General features: G+C 37.4%; 1 protein-coding gene across 1 annotated transcript in view; it reads right to left on the reverse strand.

The window, feature by feature from the left end:
- Nucleotides 1-20,720, reverse strand: part of LOC120532067 (kinesin-like protein KIF24) — an 81,814-nt gene that overhangs the window by 26,622 nt on the left and 34,472 nt on the right. Inside the window, exons 9-11 of the mRNA XM_039757975.1 lie at nt 18,621-18,692; nt 2,352-2,461; nt 435-2,263 (exon numbers count right to left, since the gene is read on the reverse strand). Of these exons, the coding sequence (XP_039613909.1) occupies nt 435-2,263; nt 2,352-2,461; nt 18,621-18,692 (2,011 nt within the window). The remainder of the gene's footprint in view (nt 1-434; nt 2,264-2,351; nt 2,462-18,620; nt 18,693-20,720) is intronic.

The following is a 20,720-nucleotide window of genomic DNA, read 5'->3' on the forward strand; positions in this document are numbered from 1 at the left end:
TTTAGTATTACTAGAACTAGAATTTCTAATACTGTCACTAGTTATTGCTAAAGATATATTATTATTATTAAAACACAATAAATCACTTTATTCCTGACATGTTCAGACAAAATTATAAGCACAAGAATTCCTTATAGGCTGCAATAAATTATTAGTAATGTTTTTAATAAAGTACAATGTTATATATTTAATAGATTCCTAATCAAAATTAAAAGAAATAAACATTTGAAATACATCAGTCTGTGTGTAATGAATGAATCTAATATACAAGTTTCACTTTTTGAATGGAATTACTGAAATAAATAAAATTTGTCATGATATTCTAATTTTATGACCAGCACCTGTATGTGCAAATCACAGTACTAACTGCTTTCCTGTTGTTCAGCTATTTTAGCCCTGCATTAAATAGGTTTTATTTGTATTTTTATGCTCACCAGTGACAGAAGAGTTGCCCAAAGCTAGGTGTGGGACTTCATGCCCTTTTAGGTTCTTTGTTTCTGTATTGGATGATTGCAGCAGACAATCTTCTCTACTTTCCTCTAAAGAATTCTTAGCAGCAGCGTAAGGATTCATAGAGATGGATTCATTTTGACAAATGGGAGCAACCTGGAAAATGGAATCTGAAGCATCTGTTCTTTCAACATCTAGCAGTGACACGGTTAAAGGAGCCATATTTCCTGAAACAGAATCGTCTAAAATCAGAGAATCAAAGATATTCTCTGAATTTTCTGTGTCAGAAGATTTTACACCATGTGCTGGTATTAAATGACCAAACTCCTCTTCCGACTTGTCCAGTTTAGTAACTTCTGTCTTCAAGGTTGGTATATTAATGAATTTCTTATGAGTGAAGAGTGGTATTTCTTTATGTGCTTCAAGTGTTTCTGGAAGGATACTATTCAGCTGTTTTTGATCAGCCGATAGGTCATTCAGGTTTGGCTCAGAAGAGATAGGATTATCTTCCTGAGAATACAGTTTATCTGCAGTTTTGTTGCTTTCTGAAGATCTATCAGTACTGTACTCTTCTTCAGTGCACCATTCAGAATGGCTGTGTATGTCATCTACTAGACAACCCCAAGTAGTTTCACCGAGCCATTGGTTAGGGTACAATTTCAAATCCTTAAGACCAGAGTCATTTTCTTCTTTAAACTCATGTTGTGCATCAGTGTACAGCATTTTCTGGTATACAGGTTTGCCGCTGTATTGGCATTCTTCTTTACCTGCGTTATCATTATGTTCTCCAACATATACGTTACATTCTTCATTTTGCCAATCACAGGCACCAAATACGCCTTCTTCTTGTTCTCTGGTCTTTGCCACAATCTTTAGGATTTCCACTTGTTCATCTCTTGACAAATTTAATGATGCACTAGTGTTATCATCGTCTTGATCTGGGTTGTTACTACTAAGTGTATGATGTAAATCAATCTGATTCTTCTCTATAAAGTCCATTTCACTGCTTCTACTTTGAGAGTTCACCTTACTATAATGAAATCCCTGGTCTTGGCAGTAAGGCTTTTTCATATCTCCAACATCATGAAAGTAGTCCAATGTTTGCCCAAAGTTTTCCAATCTATATAGAGCAAGAAGATCCTCCAGTGGCTGATAGCTCAATGTCTGCTGTAGTATAGCTGGCTGTTGTAGATTTTTATGGTACATCTCCAAGTGATGTACTCTTTCTTCTAGCTGAATAGTACTATTTACACTTGAGTCGAAGAAATGGTCACTGCTTACTGAACTATTATCATAATTTGTCTTCCTTAAAATATTTTGTTTCCAGACTGGTGGTAAATGCTGTAGATTATGGAAGTAGGGCTCCGTATTTGTTACTGAAGGATTTGCATCAATGCTAGATTTAAAATCATTGTTTTTCACTGACATATCAATACAATTCAGAGAACTGTCTTTATCACTTTGTTTTGAAAGTATATCCTGATGTCCTTCACCTCTAAATTTTCCTTTCATGGGAGATGCATGTTCCCTCCAGGCTTCTTTAGCACCCCGACAATATTTCGAGGGAACAGATGATTTGGGAGTTGAAGAGAGAATAACATTACTTGATTGAAATGAATTGTATGTGGGTTGGAAGTATGACTGGCTGGGGAATGGTATTCCATTTTCTTTTCTCAACTTTACTTTTTTATTGCAGATTCTTTCCTTGCAGCTGTTTTTGCAGTGTTTTGGAGAAGTGGCTCCCAGCACTTTACTTTTTTTGAAAGATGAAACAGATGAAGACGACTTGATTCCTCTTTTTAGCTCCTTAACTCTTTGAAAAAACAAAATATGAAACAAATGTGTTTAATCTTTATTTTAAACTGCTTAGAATAAGCCTGCAGTGAAACAGTAGCACTCACCGGTCTGCATAACGCAATGTGTTGAGTGTATGTTCAGTTGATACATGGCTTGGGGAGACATTAGCGATCATACAAGTTTTTGAATTTCCAATAAAAGAATCTTTCAGTACCTATTGGAAAAAGAATGAAAATAATTTCAAAAAGTATACAAAACATTGATTTCTATAATAGTATACTTGCGTATACTGTACTTTTTTCTAATCAACACAGCACTATAAAATAAGCATTATTTCAGTTATATTATAAAAATTGATCATGTTTTACTTAGCATTACTCATTATTGCTGAATACACATGGTCAGGGAATTTCCTAAATCCTAAGTCCTGCCTAAATCTGCGAAAAAGGTTAGTATTTCACCCATTATGGGCAACAATATTTATTATTGTTTAATCCATTGTATTGTCTTCAGGATGTAGGAAGAAAATATAAGTAGATCTGTAGGAAGCTGCATTATGTATTGCCCATGTACTATGCATATCGTTTCCTGTGTCTTTGTTGTTATTTTTTTAAATTCAACTGGATTGGATTAGTAACTGGGATGAAATCTCTTTAGAGACAAACATATGTCCTCTGTGTCTATAAGCTACACCGAAACTAATTAACAATAACAAAGTTAATGTCCTAGAGTGGCCTGTTAGAGGCCACACCTCTATCCAATTGAGAATTTGTGAACGTTTTTCAAATCCAGTCAATCAAGATCCCTTGCAACCTGAAAGACCTTGAGTAGTTTTGCAAAGAAATATGGGAAAATGCTGCACTGTCCAGATGTGCAAAGCTGATAGAGACCCATGGACACAGACTCAATGCTGTAGTTGCTGCAAAAGGTGCATCTAATAAATACTGACTTCAAAAGGCATGGATACCTATGCAAATCGATCATTTTGTGTGTTGCATTAGATCAGTTTTCACTTTGACATTAAAAGTGTCTTTTTCTGGTGATCAATGTCAAAAAACCCAAATTAAATCCACTGCCTCTAGTAAAAGAAGGGGGAAAATACTTTTTATAGGTACTTCATGTAACTAATAGAGAGACATTAACGATTTTGAACTTTAGACACATCTCATACTTATGTTTTGTATATGTTGTTACTTCGCCATTGCTTTATTATTGATATTTTGGTTAATATAACATTGCCTTTTGTGTTCTAATGCTTCTATTACTTTCTGTGCAATGTCAGCAGAGGGACTGATCAAGCATTAACCTAATTTTCATACTTTTCCTAAAACCCTTTGGTGCCAAAGTATCACAATCTTTTTTTTTTAAGGCTAAGGAGAAGTTATTATAAAAGATCAAAAACAGACTTCTTTTTGGAAGGAAGGAGAGAGTTGGATAGATAGATAGATCGATCTAACACCGTCATTAAGTTTGTGGAAGACACACATAGATCGATTTATCTTTATGGTCATAAAGAATTTTGTGCTTGATACATTTCTAACGATGGTGAAAATAAATAACATTCTTCAGCAATGCCATTTTATTTTGCTATTGGGTCCTGTCATTTTTAAGAGTTATTTGTTGACAGTTGCTATGCCATTGCCAGTCAAGGTCACCATGATGTGTGCCACACGTGTCATCACTGTCGCGATAGTACAAAGCTCAAACTGTGCACTTCCTGGTGTTTAAGATTGTGGATATTCCCGACAAATCTTTTGTGTTGTTTATGGTTATTGAATTCCAGGTTACAAATATATTTGCCTTGCTTTTTAAGATTAATTAAAAGCTTACAACATGGTTATACTTATGTTTTAGTTTTTATTTTTGGTAATGGATCTGTAAGCAAACAGTGCTCATGACAAGTATCAAGAATCATAACCAGTTAAAGGTGCAGTAACTATTTGCTTTTCTGGTTCTAACCTTGGTTCAAAATTTCTGACTTAGCAACATCTCCTGATTCCAAGTTTCAATCAAAGCTGTCAAAGCACCCATGCAGTTAGTACATGTAATTTTATTATATGCCTTGGCTATAGATAACAGTAGGACAGTTATAAGGTTACATAATTGGTGGCTTGTATGAGGAAATCTTTAATCCCGTGTTCAAGTCACTCTTCAGTCATTATCACAACATTTTTTAATCTCTTTTTTTTTTAAGTCAGCATTGGGGCTTTACATCATGGTCAGAAAATTGTGATAGGGTAAGAGAGATATGGTTGTGGCAGTTTCAATACTTTTCCACACATTTCGAGAATGTGGAGAATCAACACTCTTGGCTAATCTGTACAAGCGAGGGAACATTTTGAGGAACAGATGAATGATGAGATTGCTGCAATTAAATGTCACTGTGAGGTTACCTATGTGTAACTTAATTTAAGATTTGACAGCCATAATAGTGATGCAAGAAACCAGAGGGACCATTACTGAAAGTTTGCATCAGATAAGAGAATTACTGAATTTTGGGCACCGTCATCCTGCAATGCAAAACCATCAATTGCATATATTGCAATATATTCCTATACCACAATCCTTGACACAGGAATCTCATCTCAACTTCCTTATGTTTATGGACTAATACACTATGAACAATATTTTCAATTTTAAGGAACAGGAGGTGCATTCTTGAATTTACAACCCATGAGGAACAGTGAGCTCATGGAGGTGCTATGGGCCACCCTGCAAAGCCCAGCACAGAGTAGATGGTCAGTGGCCAGACAACATTTCAGAGACTGGAACTCCAAAAAGGCCTTAGATGAAGGTAATATTCAGTGATGAATCACAGATTTGCATTGGCCAAGGATAGAATGCTGGTACTTTTTATATGAAACATATAAAGATGACTGCCAGAAGAAAACAAGAAAATTTCCAAACTCATTGATGATATGGGGTTGCATGTCAGGTAAAGGACCAGAGGTGATGGCATTACCTCTACAGTAAATGCACAGCTGTACATTGAAATTTTCGACACTTTTCTAATTCCATCAATCAAAAAGCAGGTTTGGTGATGATAAAGTATTTTTTCAGGATGATAATGCTTATTGCTGTAGAGTAAAGAGCATTAAAACTTTTCTTCAGGAAATGTATATCAACTCAGTGACTTGCCCAGCAAACCATCCTGATCTCAATCAGATTGAAAATGTATGGTGGAAATTGAACACAAATGGTCGATGACAAGGCTCCATCCTGCAAATCTGATCTGTCATCTGCTGTACAAGAAAGATGGAACCTGACTGATGAAGAATATTTTTTCCCCCAATACTGTAGTGAATTCCATTACTCAAAGAATTAAAGCTGTTATAAAAGCCAGAGGAGGGGCAACAGTGTACTAGTTGTAATTTATTGGGTTAAGGATTCCATAATTTTTTTCTAGTACTTGGTATGAACAAAAAAATGTGCCATTAACTGCAACAATTTCATTTAATTTTTTGAGAGGTATGCTTTTTTTTTTTTTTTTAACAATGCCAGAATGTTCAGCTGTTAAAAAAAACAGTTTTGTATCACATCTGCGATTTTTTGCAACAAAGCAAAACAGAAAAATAAACATCCTCTAACTGAAGTGATTCCATAATTTTTACAGGTTTTGTATTGACATTTAGAACATTTAACAACAGACCTGTAAAGTACTGACTTATTGTGTACAGTAGGTTGCTATTTGCGTAGTGCAACATGCCTGGCTCCACTTGGGATGTGATGCAGGACATCTTAAGATTAGATTCAACTTTATTGTCATTGTACAGTTGCAATGAAATGCAGTTTAACATCTAACCAGAAAGTGCAAATAGTAGATGTATATAATATTTTAATGTACAGATAGTAGTATATCCAAGGAAGAGTATACACATATTAATACTGATCAGTAAGTACAGAAACATGATACGTGTGACGCTATAGCCTCACCGTGACACTAATACACTATAGTACAGATAGATGCTGGGGCAAGGCTCTCAATTAACTGTTAGGTATGAACCGCAATGAGCAATATACTAGCGAGTTTACAACGGAAAAAAAAGAGAAAAAAAAAGAAATTTTTTCTTTAACAAGGTTTTTGAACTTACCCTCAGGTCGTTTGTTTAGTTTTTTTTTTTTCGGATGTTCCACCATTGGTTTTGGGTGCAAGCCTCGAACGTAACATACCACTTTTACCAACCAGTGTTTTAAAGGTGGCGCCGAAGCTAAACACAGTCAAAGGTGCCTGGGAAGGTCCAAAGACAGCTATAGAAGGAGTCCAAGTTGGATTAGTAGTGTACGTGTACCGTATTGTTTACGTTTGTATCTCAGTAACCTCGAGGTTACGTATTAAAGTTTTTTTGTTTTGTTGTTTAGTGTTTTATATGTATATTTTGTTGTTGGATATTTTGATTTATACTTGAAGTGTACCAATTCCCCGGCAGGCCTGAAATGGTATCTCCCTATGTTTAGGTAAGCCGACCCTGATAACTATCATGGAATAATAAAATTACCTTCTTTTTTTTTTTTTTGAACATCTGCATCTCTCGTGTCTCTCTTATTAACCCCTCATTACTGGTCGGTCCCAAACTGATAGCAGGCCATCTGCTTTAGTGGACATCTTGTGACAATATGAATAAATATAAGATATGAAATACTTTTATTTACAGAATAAATATATGTAAACGGGCAAAAGTACAGTCAGAAGTAATTGATACAGTATTTAGAAAGGTCAGCTATTAAGTGGTAAGTATTGAGAGTTCAGAATGGTGATGGTGTTACGAAAAAAAACTGTTTCTGTGCCTGCTGGTGTGGGACCAAAGGCTCCCGTGGCACCGCTAATGGAAGGAGGGTCAACTGTGTATGGTTGGGATGCGAGGCATCCTTGATGATGCTGCAAGCTGGTTGCAGACAACACATATGCTGCAGATCAGTGATAGTCGGCAGCAGGATGCCGATGATATGCTGGGCATTTTTTACTATGCATTGCAGGGTCTTCCTGTCAGCTACAGAGCACTTGGCATACCGCAATATAACGCAGTTAATCAATATGCTCAACAGTGCAGTGGTAAAATTTTAAAAGAATCAGAGGAGAAAGACTGGATTTTCTTTAGCCTCCACAGAAATTAAAAAGTCACTGTTGCAGTAAAGTCCAAATTCCATAGCAATAATAATCTACATTATGTAGTACATATTATATATACACAGATGCACACAGATTAACATATTTCAGTTTAATTAATTTTATTAATGCATACATCTTTAACATGTTTGACCACCCTAACCCATTCTCACCTCTTAGTACTGCACCCTCCACCCATCCTTCTGCTGATAACAGCATAGAAGAGAGTTTCCCCACCCCCCACAATTAAAGCTGCCCAGGTAAGCAGAGAGCTGAGAAGACTTTGTGCCAGCAAAGCAGTGGGTCCAGATGGAGTATCGCCACGACTGCTGAAGGCCTGGGCGTTGGAGCTGGGGAGTCCTCTACAGTGCATCTTCAACCTGAGCCTGGAACAGGGGAGAGTCCCGAGGCTTTGGAAAACATCTTGCATTGTCCCAGTCCCAAAGGTATCATCATGTCCTAGTGAGCTGAATGACTTCCGGCCTGTCGCTCCGACGTCACATGTGATGAAGACCATGGAGCGGCTGCTGCTTCACCACCTGAGGCCACAGGTCCGCCACGCCCTCAACCCTCTGTGGTTTGCATACCAGGAGAATGTGGGAGCAGAGGATGCCATCATCTATATGCTACACCAATCCCTCTCCCACTTGGACAGAGGCAGTGGTGCTGTAAGAATTAGGTTTCTGGACTTCTCTAGCAACTTCAACACCATCCAAGCTCTGCTCCTTGGAGACAAGCTGACAGAGATGGGAGCAGATTCATACCTGGTGACATGGATCATGTACTATCTTACAAACAGACCTCAGTATGTGTGTCTCGGGAACTGCAGGTCTCACATTGTGGTCAGCAACACGGGAGCACCGCAGGGGACTTTACTTTCTCTGGTCCTGTTCAGCCTATATACATCAGACTTTCAATAAAACTCGCCCCTCCTGGACACCATGATCATCAGAGGTGACTGTGTGCAGACCTATAAATACCTGGGAGTGCAGCTGGATGATAAATTGGACTGGACTGCCAATACTGATGCCCTGTGCAAGAAAGGACAGAGCCGACTATACTTCCTTAGAAGGCTGGCATCTTTCAACATCTGCAATAAGATGCTGCAGATGTTCTATCAGACGGTTGTGGTGAGCGCACTCTTCTACGCGGTGGTGTGCTGGGGAGGTAGCATAAAGAAGAGGGACGCCACACGCCTGGACAAACTGGGGAGGAAGGCAGGCACTATTGTAAGCACGGCGATGGACAGTTTGACATCCGTGGCAGAGCGACGGGCACTGAGCAGGCTCCTGTCAATCATGGAGAATTCACTGCATCCACTAAACAGTATCATCTCCAGAGAGAGAAGCAGCTTCAGTGACAGACTGCCGTCACTGTCCTGCTCCACTGACAGACTGAGGAGATTGTTCCTTCCCAACACTATGCAACTCTTCAATTCCACCCTGGGGGGTAAACATTAACATTATACAAAGTTATTGTCAGATATTTCTGCATTTTTGTCACTCTAATTTAATATTGTTTTTTATCACTATGCCGCTGTATCAGGCTTGCTTATTGATAGTATTCTTGACATAGTAAATTCATCATTAAATACAGGGATCTTCCCAGACTGTCTTAAGACTGCTGTAGTTAAACCCCTACTCAAGAAAAATAATCTTGACCCCATTGCTTTTGAAAATTTTAGACCCATCTCTAACCTGCCCTTCTTAAGTAAAATTCTAGAGAAGGCAGTCATTATGCAGTTAAATGACCACCTTAATAAACCTGCTATTTTTGATAAATGTCAGTCAGGATTTAGAACAAATCACAGCACTCATTAAAGTTGTAAATGACTTGCGGGGAAATGCAGACAGAAGCCATTTATCTGTTCTCATCCTCCTCGATCTGAGTGCCGCATTTGACACCATTGATCACATATTCTTAGAAATCGCCTTAGTCAATGGGTGGGCCTCTCTGGCAGTGTCTTAAATTAGTTTGAATCCTACCTGGCAGGGAGAAAATTCTTTGTTAGTTGTGGTAATTTTAACTCAAAGACACATGATATCCTATATGGTGTTCCACAAGGCTCTATCCTGGGTCCGCTGCTCTTCTCAACCTATATGCTTCCGTTAGGTCAGATTATCTCAGGGCACAACGTGAGTTACCACAGCTATGCTGATGACACACAGCTGTACTTATCAATAGCACCTGATGACAATGACTCTCTCAATTCACTAACACAATGTCTTACTTGTATTTCTGAATGGATGAATAGTAATTTTCTCAAGTTAAATAAAGAGAAAACTGAAATTTTAGTGATTTGTAATAATGGATTCAATGAGGTTATCAGAAATAAACTTGATGCATTAGGATTAAAAGACAAGACCGAAGTAAAAATCTTAGGGGTAACTGTTGACTGTAACCTGAATTTTAAAATCGCATATGCATCAGACCACTAGGACAGCATTTTTTCACTTAAGAAACATAGCAAAAGTTACACCTTTTATATCCTTGAAAGATGCGGAGAAATTAATTCACGCTTTTATTTTCAGCCGACTAGATTACTGTAACGCACTCCTCTCAGGACTACCCAAAAAAGACATAAATCGTTTGCAACAAGTGCAGAATGCAGCTGCTAGAATCCTAATTAGGAAAAGAAAATCCGAACACATTTCTCCAGTTTTGATGTCACTACACTGGTTACTTGTGTCATTCAGGATTGACTTTAAAATACTGCTTATGGTTTATAAAGCCTTAAATAATCTCGCTCCATCTTATATATCGGAATGCCTGACACATTATATTCCAAATCGTAACCTTCGATCCTCAAATTAGTGTCTCCTTAGAATTCCAAAAGCAAAACTTAAAAGAAGTGGTGAGGCGGCTTCCTGCTGTTATGCACCTAAAATCTGGAATAGCCTGCCAATAGGAATTCGCCAGGCTAATACAGTGGAGCACTTTAATAAAAACTGCTGAAAACACATTACTTTAACATGGCCTTTTTATAACTTCACTTTAATCGAATCCTGAAACTCAGTGTATTCAATTCATTATAATAACTATTCATGGTGGCTCTAAAATCCGTACTGACCCATACTCTCTCTTCTACTTCTTTTTCCAGTTTCTTTGTGGTGGCAGCCTGCACCACCACAACCTACTCAAAGTATCATGATGTCCCTACATTGATGGACTAAAAACCAGAAGTCTGCATGACCATCATCATCAAGTCCTTCCGTGTGAACCCTAAATACAAAGAGGATTGCTTCATTTATGTGAGGTAGAATGCCCAGAGGGGACTGAGCGGTCTCATGGTCCCGAATCCCTGCAGATTTTATTTTTTTCTCCAACCGTCTGGAGTATTTTGTTTTTTCTGTCCTCCCTGGCCATCAGACCTTACTCTTATTCTATGTTAATTAATGTTGACTCATTTTTCTTACTGTGTCTTATTTTTCTATTCTTCATTATGTAAAGCACTTTGAGCTACATTTTTGTATGAAAATGTGCTATATAAATAAATGTTGTTGTTGCTGGAGTATGTGAATTACCCCTTGGGATTAATAAAATATTTATTTTATATGCCGATTAATTTGTTAATCCCTTAAAAAGGTGTTTACAGTATTTCCTGTAATCTTATGTAATCATTATGCTATTGGTCTTAATAAAAAAAAATCCATATTGGTTGGACCCTAGTCTGAACCCATGTTGATTGTCCTCTAACAATCTTACACTGTTCTTCCCATGTGCTGCTCAGTCTTTTCCTTAACTTTCATCATGAACAAATTATTGAAAGGAACAGTTAAGGTTACTGGCCTATAGTTACTTTGAACCTACCGGATGATCCTTTTTATAAAATGTGATAATATTTGCTATTTTCAGGTCCTTAGGAAATACCCCATTACACAGTGACTTTCTAAAAAAATGCTTTAAGGGTTTATGTATTCATTCACCAACCTCTTTAAGCACCCAATCAAAACAATTACAGTATCTGATCCTGGTGATGTGTTAGATTTCAGCCTATTTAATCTTTAAGGCACTTCTCTTTATACAATTTCCAAATCACTACATACCTCAAGTAAGCCATCAGGACGAGGAGCCCTGCATGCAATTACTTTGCTCAGTGCAGGTTGTACAATGGAGGTGAGAATTCTGAAGGGCTGATTTTCTGGGGGAGGGACAGTTGTTGGTTGCAATTGTTTTATTATCGTAATCAAAACCAGCACAAAAGTTGTTAACCTCAAGAAGCAAGACTTTACTTGCTGTTGAGGTTGTATTCACCTTCCTGTATTCTGTGATGGTGTGGATGCCTAGCCACATACGTTTGGGGTCGGAGTTTTTGAAATGATTCTCACTTTGTTGCTTGTATTTCTGTTTGGCTCTCCTGATGCCCTTTTCCTGGTTTGCCCAGGATGCGATGCAGCAATCTCAGTGTTGCATGTTTTTAGCAGGAGTCTAACCACTCTATTCATACAAGGCTTCTGATTAGGGAAGGTCTTAATCTGTTTATGCACTGTGATTTCTTTAATACTTGTAATGACTTAATCTAGGACAGAAGAGGTGTACCTTTCAATGTCCAGTTCTGAGTCCCAATTGGCCTTGGTGGCAAACAAGCTCCAGTCTGTGTACTTAAACTTCTGCTGTAAAGCAGAGTCTGCCTCTTCAGGCCAAACTTTCACCATTCTCACTGAAGGTCTCATGAAGTGGTGTGTAATTAGGGATAAGGAGCAGGGAGAGGAGATACGATTGTCCAGTGTAGGCAAATAGACGCCAACAGCAGGCACAATAGGCAGCAATAGACGTTTTAGGTTGATTTATGTGTGAAAACATTGCTTTGTGCACTTTTCAGAAAACTGAGTTTCTTGAAGAAAATATTAGCCCTCAAAGAGTTGCTACTGAACATAGACTATTTATGCTGCTCCCTGATAAAAGAAAATGTTTCTGCTGGTATCTGTTCAGATAAAAAAAAAAAAAAACAAATTTCGAAATGTTAACTTGCTGTTGCTCAGAAGGTGCATGTTATAATATTGCCTCTGAGGGTAATTTGTTTTTCCATAACAAACCAGATAAAACGTTAATGCTCTGGCAATAGCAAATAGTTTTGGTTATATATTTGATTTCTTTAAATGTTTAAGTTGAGTTTTACAAGAAATATTTTAACTGCTACTATGTAAAGGGAATGCTGCTGTTAAAAAGCACCTTATTTGTTTAAAGTGTTTACAAACCAAATACACTTTTCAGTTCATTATTTCATTTTTCACATAATGTGATTGTTGTTATGACAGTCATGCGATTAGTCACGATTAAAGATATATTTGCTGCCCAATACTAATTATATATATATATATATATATATATATATATATATATATATATATATATATATATATATTATATATATATATATATATATAACATAAATATAATATACATATATATAATATAATCTATACTAATAAAAGGCAAAGCCCTCACTCACTCACTGACTGACTGACTCATCACTAATTCTCAAACTTCCCGTGTAGGTAGAAGGCTGAAATTTGGCAGGCTCATTCCTTACAGCTTACTTACAAAAGTTGGGCAGGTTTCATTTCGAAATTCTACGCGTAATGGTCATAACTGGAAGCTATTTTTCTCCATATACTGTAATGGAGTTGAGCTGGATGGCCGTGGGGGGCGGAGTTTCATGTGACCATCACGCCTCCCACATAATCACGTGAACTGACTATCAACGCAGTACGTAGAAAACCTGGAAAAGCTCAAAAAAGCGCTGAAGAAAACATGCGTTATACAATTGAGAAGGCAGCGAAACAATAAGAAGCGAGTGACTGACATATACATCCATATTCATGAGTGCTGCTACTTCGGAAACAAAGCACGGTGTAAACCTCAAGTTTAAATTAAGTTCATAGACAGGCTGCCACTGGCGTTTGTAATTTAATGCCTTCCCATACAAGACCATCCGTCAGCGGCAATCCAATAGAAACACTACCGCTAAATATTCACGGGTGAAGGACTGTTGTTATGCAGAGGAAGGTGAGATGGTCAGGGTGGCGTTTGGCACAAACTCAGTGAAACTGGGAGAGAAACTTTTAAGTGCCGAGTCTTAGCTAACATTACATACAGCCATGGACATCACACGAGATGGCACCAGCACAGCTGGGAACCTTCGATGCATGAACACCAAGCGGCTCACGTGAACTGACGCAGTGCACAGACAAAAAGCAACAGTTCCAAAGAGTGCTGAACAAAAACCGAATTACACAATTGAGAAGGCAGTAAAAAAATATGAAGCGTCTGATACATACAAGCATATTTATAAGTGCAGCTACTGCGGAAACAAAGCACACGGTGGAAAAAGTCAATGTCCCGCTAAAGGAAGACAGTGGAAAAAAAAAAACCTGTGCATGCAGTGTGTTACATCTCAGATAAAGAGGAAGACGAGTGGTTTATTGATGCAGTAAGAAACGAATCGATGAATGAAACCTCTTATCTTTACAACGATTGACAAACACGGAATGTAACTTGAACACAACACATCGTACAAATACGACCCTGATTGAAAGAAATAATGATAATCAAATCCTTGATGACAGCAACACTCACAAAACAATTACTGTATATTGACAATCATGTTATTTTTAAAATGTTCCCTTTTCTTTTTCATAACTTCTTTAACACACTACTTCTCTGCTGCGAATTATCTATCTATATATATATATATCTATATATCTATCTATCTATATCTATCTATCTATATATACACACACACTCACCTAAAGGATTCTTAGGAACACCATACTAATACAGTGTCTGACCCCCTTTCGACTTCAGAACTGCCTTAATTCTACGTGGCATTGATTCAACAAGATGCTGAAAGCATTCTTTAGAAATGTTGGCCTATATTGCTATATTGATAGGATAGCATCTTGCAGTTGATGGAGATTTGTGGGATGCACATCCAGGGCACGAAGCTCCCATTCCACCACATCCCAAAGATGCTCTATTGGGTTGAGATCTGGTGACTGTGAGGGCCATTTTAGTACAGTTAACTCATTGTCATGTTCAAGAAACCAATTTGAAATGATTCGAGCTTTGTGACATGGTGCATTATCCTGCTGGAAGTAGCCATCAGAGGATGGGTACATGGTGGTCATGAAGGGATGGACATGGTCAGAAACAATGCTCAGGTAGCCCGTGGCATTTAAACAATGCCCAAATGGCACTAAGGGGCCTAAAGTGTGCCAAGAAAACATCCCCCACACCATTACACCACCACCACCAGCCTACACAGTGGTAACAAGGCATGATGGATCCATGTTCTCATTCTGTTTACGCCAAATTCTGACTCTACCATTTGAATGTCTCAACAGAAATCGAGACTCATCAGACCAGGCAACATTTTTCCAGTCTTCAACTGTCCAATTTTGGTGAGCTTGTGCAAATTGAAGCCTCTTTTTCCTATTTCTAGTGGAGATGAGTGGTACCCGGTGGGTTCTTCTGCTGTTGTTGCCCATCCGCCTCAAGGTTGTGCGTGTTGTGGCTTCACAAATGTGGAATAACACATGTTATATTTGACTAATGGTTAGATGTGTTTGATGATCAGAAACATTTTGTATGACAAACATGCAAAAGGATAAGAAATCAGGAAGGGGGCAAATAGTTTTTCACACCACTGGATGTATGTATATATATATATATACACTAGCAAAATACCCGCGCTTCGCAGCGGAGAAGTAGTGTGTTAAAAAAGCAATGAAAAAGAAAAGGAAACATTTTGAAAATAACGTAACATGATTGTCAATGTTGTGAGTGATGAGTGTTGCTGTCATATATATATATATATATATATATATGTTATATATTTATATTTACACACACACACACACACACATATATATATATATACATATACATACATATCTACATATATACACACACAGCTATTTCGTATCAGTGCAATACGCTGCTTGTTAAAACGGATAACTCCCGCTCTTACGTGCAAGTCAGCGTGGATATTATGAACTATCGTATTTGTTCAAGTTCTATTTAAATTTTAAATAGAAGGAATTTTTATTTAGTCGACAGAAATATCTTTGGTAGGAATGGTAAAAACAGACAGGAATATTATTCGTGAATAAATCAACTCAAACCTTAAACAACTTATAATATTTTGCTCACCATAAAAATATATCCTGTCTAAATTATATAAGTTAGAAATAAAGTAAACGTTAAAAGAACAAACATTCAAATTTCTTTACTCTTATGTAATTTTATATAAAAATAAACTTAGATTTTAAATATCCCAAAAGATTTTGCTCTCCATAAAAATATATCCTGTCAAAATTATACAAATTCAAATATGAACATGCTGCATAACAAAACCTGGAAATATAAATAAAATGTGTTCCTTTCAGCAATAACAAATCAAATCATTCAGTTGTCTTTGCTCATATGTCATTTTAGAGCTGGACGCCTGGCATCTTTTTTTGGCCACAAGTTCGTTTCTGTTTGCTGTGAGGTTCTGTGTTGTGGAGATTCTCAGGATGGATTGCAGGTGCTCATCAGTGAGGCGACTCCTGTGTGCTGTTTTGTTAGTCTTTATCACTGAGAAGAGCTTCTCACACAGATATGTGCTACCAAACATGCACAAGGTTCGAGCCGCATGTAGACGGACTTTTTTTGTTCTTCAAAGTCACCAAAGCGCCGTGCAAACTCAGTGCGCCAGTTTATCAGCAAAGTGCATATTTGGGAACACCGTAGTGACGACTTGGTTTAACATTACTTGGCAACAGGGAAAGAGGGGAAAGTTGCACTGGTGCATTTGTGTCTCCCATAAAAGCAGCTTCACTTGAAATCACTTTGTGATTGTGCACGGTAAAACGTCCGCTGAAGTGTCAGATTCTTATTTAATTCTTCTGCTTTCTGTATCTTCTGCATTGCATTCAGGTTACCCTGATGTTTTGTCTCATAGTGCCGCCTTAGATTAAATTCTGTAATTACAGCCACATTAGCTCCACAAATGAGACACACGGGTTCAGTAAACATATACTCAGCCTCCCATCGGTTTTTAAAGGCTCTATTTTCAGAATCAACTTTTCTCTTCAGCATCGTGTGAGCTAGCTTCGCAATAACTTGCAGCATCATAAGCTACACTTGATTAACGCGTAAGTGTTGGCAAGGCAGCTGAAGCGCTGCATTATGGGATCTGTAGTTTATTGTGTTACCAGCGCTTCATATACCCGGCCATTAATAACAATAATACAGTATATAAAATGATCTCGGGCGGATATAATTACACGCGGGCGGATGTGGCCCGCTGCCCTTGAGTTTGACACATATGGACTAAATAGAACTTGAAAAGATATATTTTTTCAAATGTGATCGCAATTCAGATAGAGTTGACGCCACTACAGCCTGCATGCCTCAATAAGTCATCCTCCCTCGCTCTTACTTTTTACCGCTCATCTAATGAATACACTGAGTATGGCTTTACCAAAACAATCATTGATGGCTAATAAAGTATCCATTATTCGAGTATGTAGATCGATATATATATATATATATATATATATATATATATATATATATATATATATATATATATATATATACATATATATACCCGCGTATCGCAGCGGAGAAGTAGTGTGTTAAAATAGCTAGAAAAAGAAAAAGGGAACATTTTAAAAATAACGTAACATGACTGTCAATATACAGTATTTGTTTTGTGAGTGTTGCTGTCATCAAGGGTTTGATTATCATTATTTCTTTCAATCAGGTTCGTATTTGTAGAATGTGTTGTGTTCAAGTTACATTCCGTGTTTGTCAATCGTTGTAAAGATGACAGGTTTCATTCATCGATTCGTTTCTTACTGCATCAATAAACAGCTCGTCTTCTTCTTTATCTGAGACCTGACACACTGCATGCACGGGTTTTTACACTGTCTTCCTTTAGCGGGACATTGACTTTTTCCAACGTGTGCTTTGTTTCCGCAGTAGTTGGATTTATGAATATGCTTGTATTTATCAGACGCTTCATATTTTTTGCTGCCTTTTCAATTGTGTAATTTGTTTTTTGTTCAGCGCTCTTTGGAACTGTTGCTTTTTATCTGTGCACTGCGTCAGTTCACGTGAGCCACTCTGTGTACATGCATCGAAGGTTCCCAGCTGTGCTGGTGCCATCTCGTGCTATGTCCATGGCTGTATTTAATGTTACCTTAGTCCTGGCACTTAAAACTTTCTCTCGCAGTTTCGCTGAATTTGTGCCAAACACCACCCTGACCATCTCATCTTCCTCTGCATAAGCACAGTCCTTAACCCGTGAATATTTAGTGGCAGTTTGCTATTGGATTGCCGCTGACGGACGGCCTTATATGGGCAGGCACTAAATTACAAACGCCAGCGGCAGCCTGTCTATGAACTTAATTTAAAGTGTAGGTTTACATCGTGCTTTGTTTCCGAAATAGCAGAACTCATGAATATGGTTGTATATGTCACTCGCTCGCTTCTTATTGTTTCGCTGCCTTCTCAATTATATAATGCATGTTTTCTTCAGCGCTTTTTTGAGGTCTTCCTGGTTTTTTATGTACTGTACGTGGGAGGCGTGATGATGTCACACGAAACTCCCCACGGCGTTGAAGCTCATCTCCATTACAGTAAATGGAGAAAAACTGCTTCCAGTTATGACCATTACGCGTAGAATTTCGATATAAAACCTGCCCAACCTTTGTAAGGAAGCTGTAAGAAATGAACCTGCCAAATTTCAGCCTTCTACCCACACGGGAAGTTGGAGAATTAGTGATGAGTCAGTGAGTGAGTGAGTGCTTTGCCTTTTATTAGTATAGATATATATATATGTGTGTGTGTATTATATATATATATATATATATATATATATATATATATATATATATATATATATATATATATATATATATATACACAAAACAGACAGTGAAAGGCAAAGAAAGTACAAAATAGAGAGAGACAGAGAGAGATGATGTGAGCAGGTTCAATTCAAATTAGCATTTTTTTTTCATCAGTCACAGCAAAACTACCCATCAAAACACAGACATTTTAAGCTGAAACAATCTGCAAAAGGTAACTTTAAAATACAACTAAAACTATTCATTAAGAATGAGGATTAAAAAATTTCAATAAACAAATTTGAAATTATTCATCACAGAAAATTGGTCATAACAATAATCAATCAGGGCAGCCAATACATGAAAACACATTTATTAAAAACATGTGCCTATAATCACTGCTATGATCACCATCACCACATATTTACCTGGGTGAGTTTGCTCTGTCTGAAGGGTGTGTGAGTATGCTCCTGGTCAAGGGCCCGAATGCACTCTTTCAACTAAATAAAAAACAAGATAGCTGTTATTAAACACAAAGTTGCAATAATCCAAACTTACTGTGTGTCAGCAACATTTTTAGCTTATAAACACTCAACTTGAATGTATCTTTAATTTGCAAATTTCAATGTGGATGCTCATTATAAAACCCCACCACAATGAATCTAATTTTTTTTTAAATTGCACAAGCTACATTAGTTTTTTTTACAAAGTAAGACAGGATGCAGATGTAAAACAGTATAACAAACAGAAAATGCAAGGTTGCACACATCACACACCAAAGCATTTGCAATTTGTTTTTGTTCAGTTTTTCTATTCACATACAGTGTCCTCAATAATGTTTGTGACATTTCAATTTTTCCTTGATTTACCCTTCTGCTTCACAGTTTAAAATTACAAAACAAACAATTTAGACATGAGTAAAATGCACATTGCAGACCTTTAATTTAAAGGATACTTGCATACATTTTGGTCACACCATGTGGAAATTACAAAAAAGTTTTATACATGGTACCCCATTTCAGGACACCATCATCATTTTTCAGATACAGCAATGTTAGGAATATTAAAGCAGTCATATTTAGTAATTTGTTGTAAATCCTTTGCATGCAATGACTGTTTGAAGTCTGCAATTCAAAGGCATGACCAGGTGCTGAGTATCTTCTCTGATGATGCTCTGCCAAGCATCTAATGCAGCCATCTTCAGCTTCTGCTTGTTATTTCTTCAGCATACAGAAGGCATGCTCAATTGGATTTAAACTAGGTGACTGGCTAGGCCTTTCAAGAATTTTCCAATGAGTTTGGAGACATTTACTGGAACTTTAGCAAATAAAATGTTTCTATACACCTCACAATTCTTTGTGCAATTGCTGTCAACTGTTACATCATCAATAAACATAAGTGTGCCAGTACCTGTGGGAGCCATAATACCCCCAACCACTAAGTTTACCATAATAGGTGGTATGCTTTGGATCTTGGGTAGTTCCTTGTCATCTTCACACTTTGCTCTTGCCATCACTCCGATACGGGTTAATCCCTGTCTTGTCTGTCCACAAAACTGTTTCCCAGAATTATACAAGCTCTTTTAAGTTCTTTTTCACAAAATGTACTATGGCTATTCTGTTTTTGTGGCTAACTTATGGTTTGCAATCTGCAGAATGGCCTCTTCTGTGCATGAAGTGTATTGTAAATAGTAGTCTCTGACACATACACATCTGCCATCTGAAGACTGTCTGTTGGACAACCGTTTTTTTTCCACCATAGTGAGGATTCTTCTGTCATCAGCAGTGGAGGTTTCCCTCAGCCTACCAGTCTCTTTGCTAAGCTCACCAGTGTCTTTTTTATTCTTAATGATATTCCAGACAGTTGATTTACATAATCCTAACATTTGATAGATGTGTCTAATGGTTTTATTCTTATTTTTCAGCCTTACAATGGCTACTTTAACTTTCATTGGCACAGTTCTTGTCCTCATGTTGAACAATGTAGGTCTGTAGGTAGAACCAAGCCTAGGTACTGTATGTTCTGTGTGCACTAATCCAGGAATGGAATACACCCGTGTAATCTCAAACACAAGTGATGTCAATTGTACAGAAAATTATGGTACCCTGACTGAAGTGTATGCAAATAAAATCAAGGCAAAAATGGGTCTCTTTGTCCAAAACATTAGGGAAGGCACCGTATCATTTTTTTGTGTGCAGTAATACTATAAAGGTTAAATATTTGTAATATATATACATTGTCAAACATCTGAAACTGGCAAGTGCCTTATGGAGACATATTGTAATGACCTTACTATGGAGAAGAGGGTAGCCTTTCAGCTCCACTAAGGTTTCTGTTCGTGTTTTGAAACAAGAGGAAGTCCTGTCATTCCTCCCAGTCTCCAGACAACAAATCACCCCAGAACAGGTTGTCAGTCATCATTCAACCAGAGCACAACTGTGGTGACTTGATACAACACACTATTTTATGCGGAAGGAACTCACCATTTTTTCACTTAATGATATGTTTTAGCTTAAGTATGCTGATTA

The sequence above is a fragment of the Polypterus senegalus genome, chromosome 7 (genome assembly GCF_016835505.1).
Source record: "Polypterus senegalus isolate Bchr_013 chromosome 7, ASM1683550v1, whole genome shotgun sequence".
In the NCBI taxonomy this organism is placed as follows: Eukaryota; Metazoa; Chordata; class Cladistia; order Polypteriformes; family Polypteridae; genus Polypterus; species Polypterus senegalus.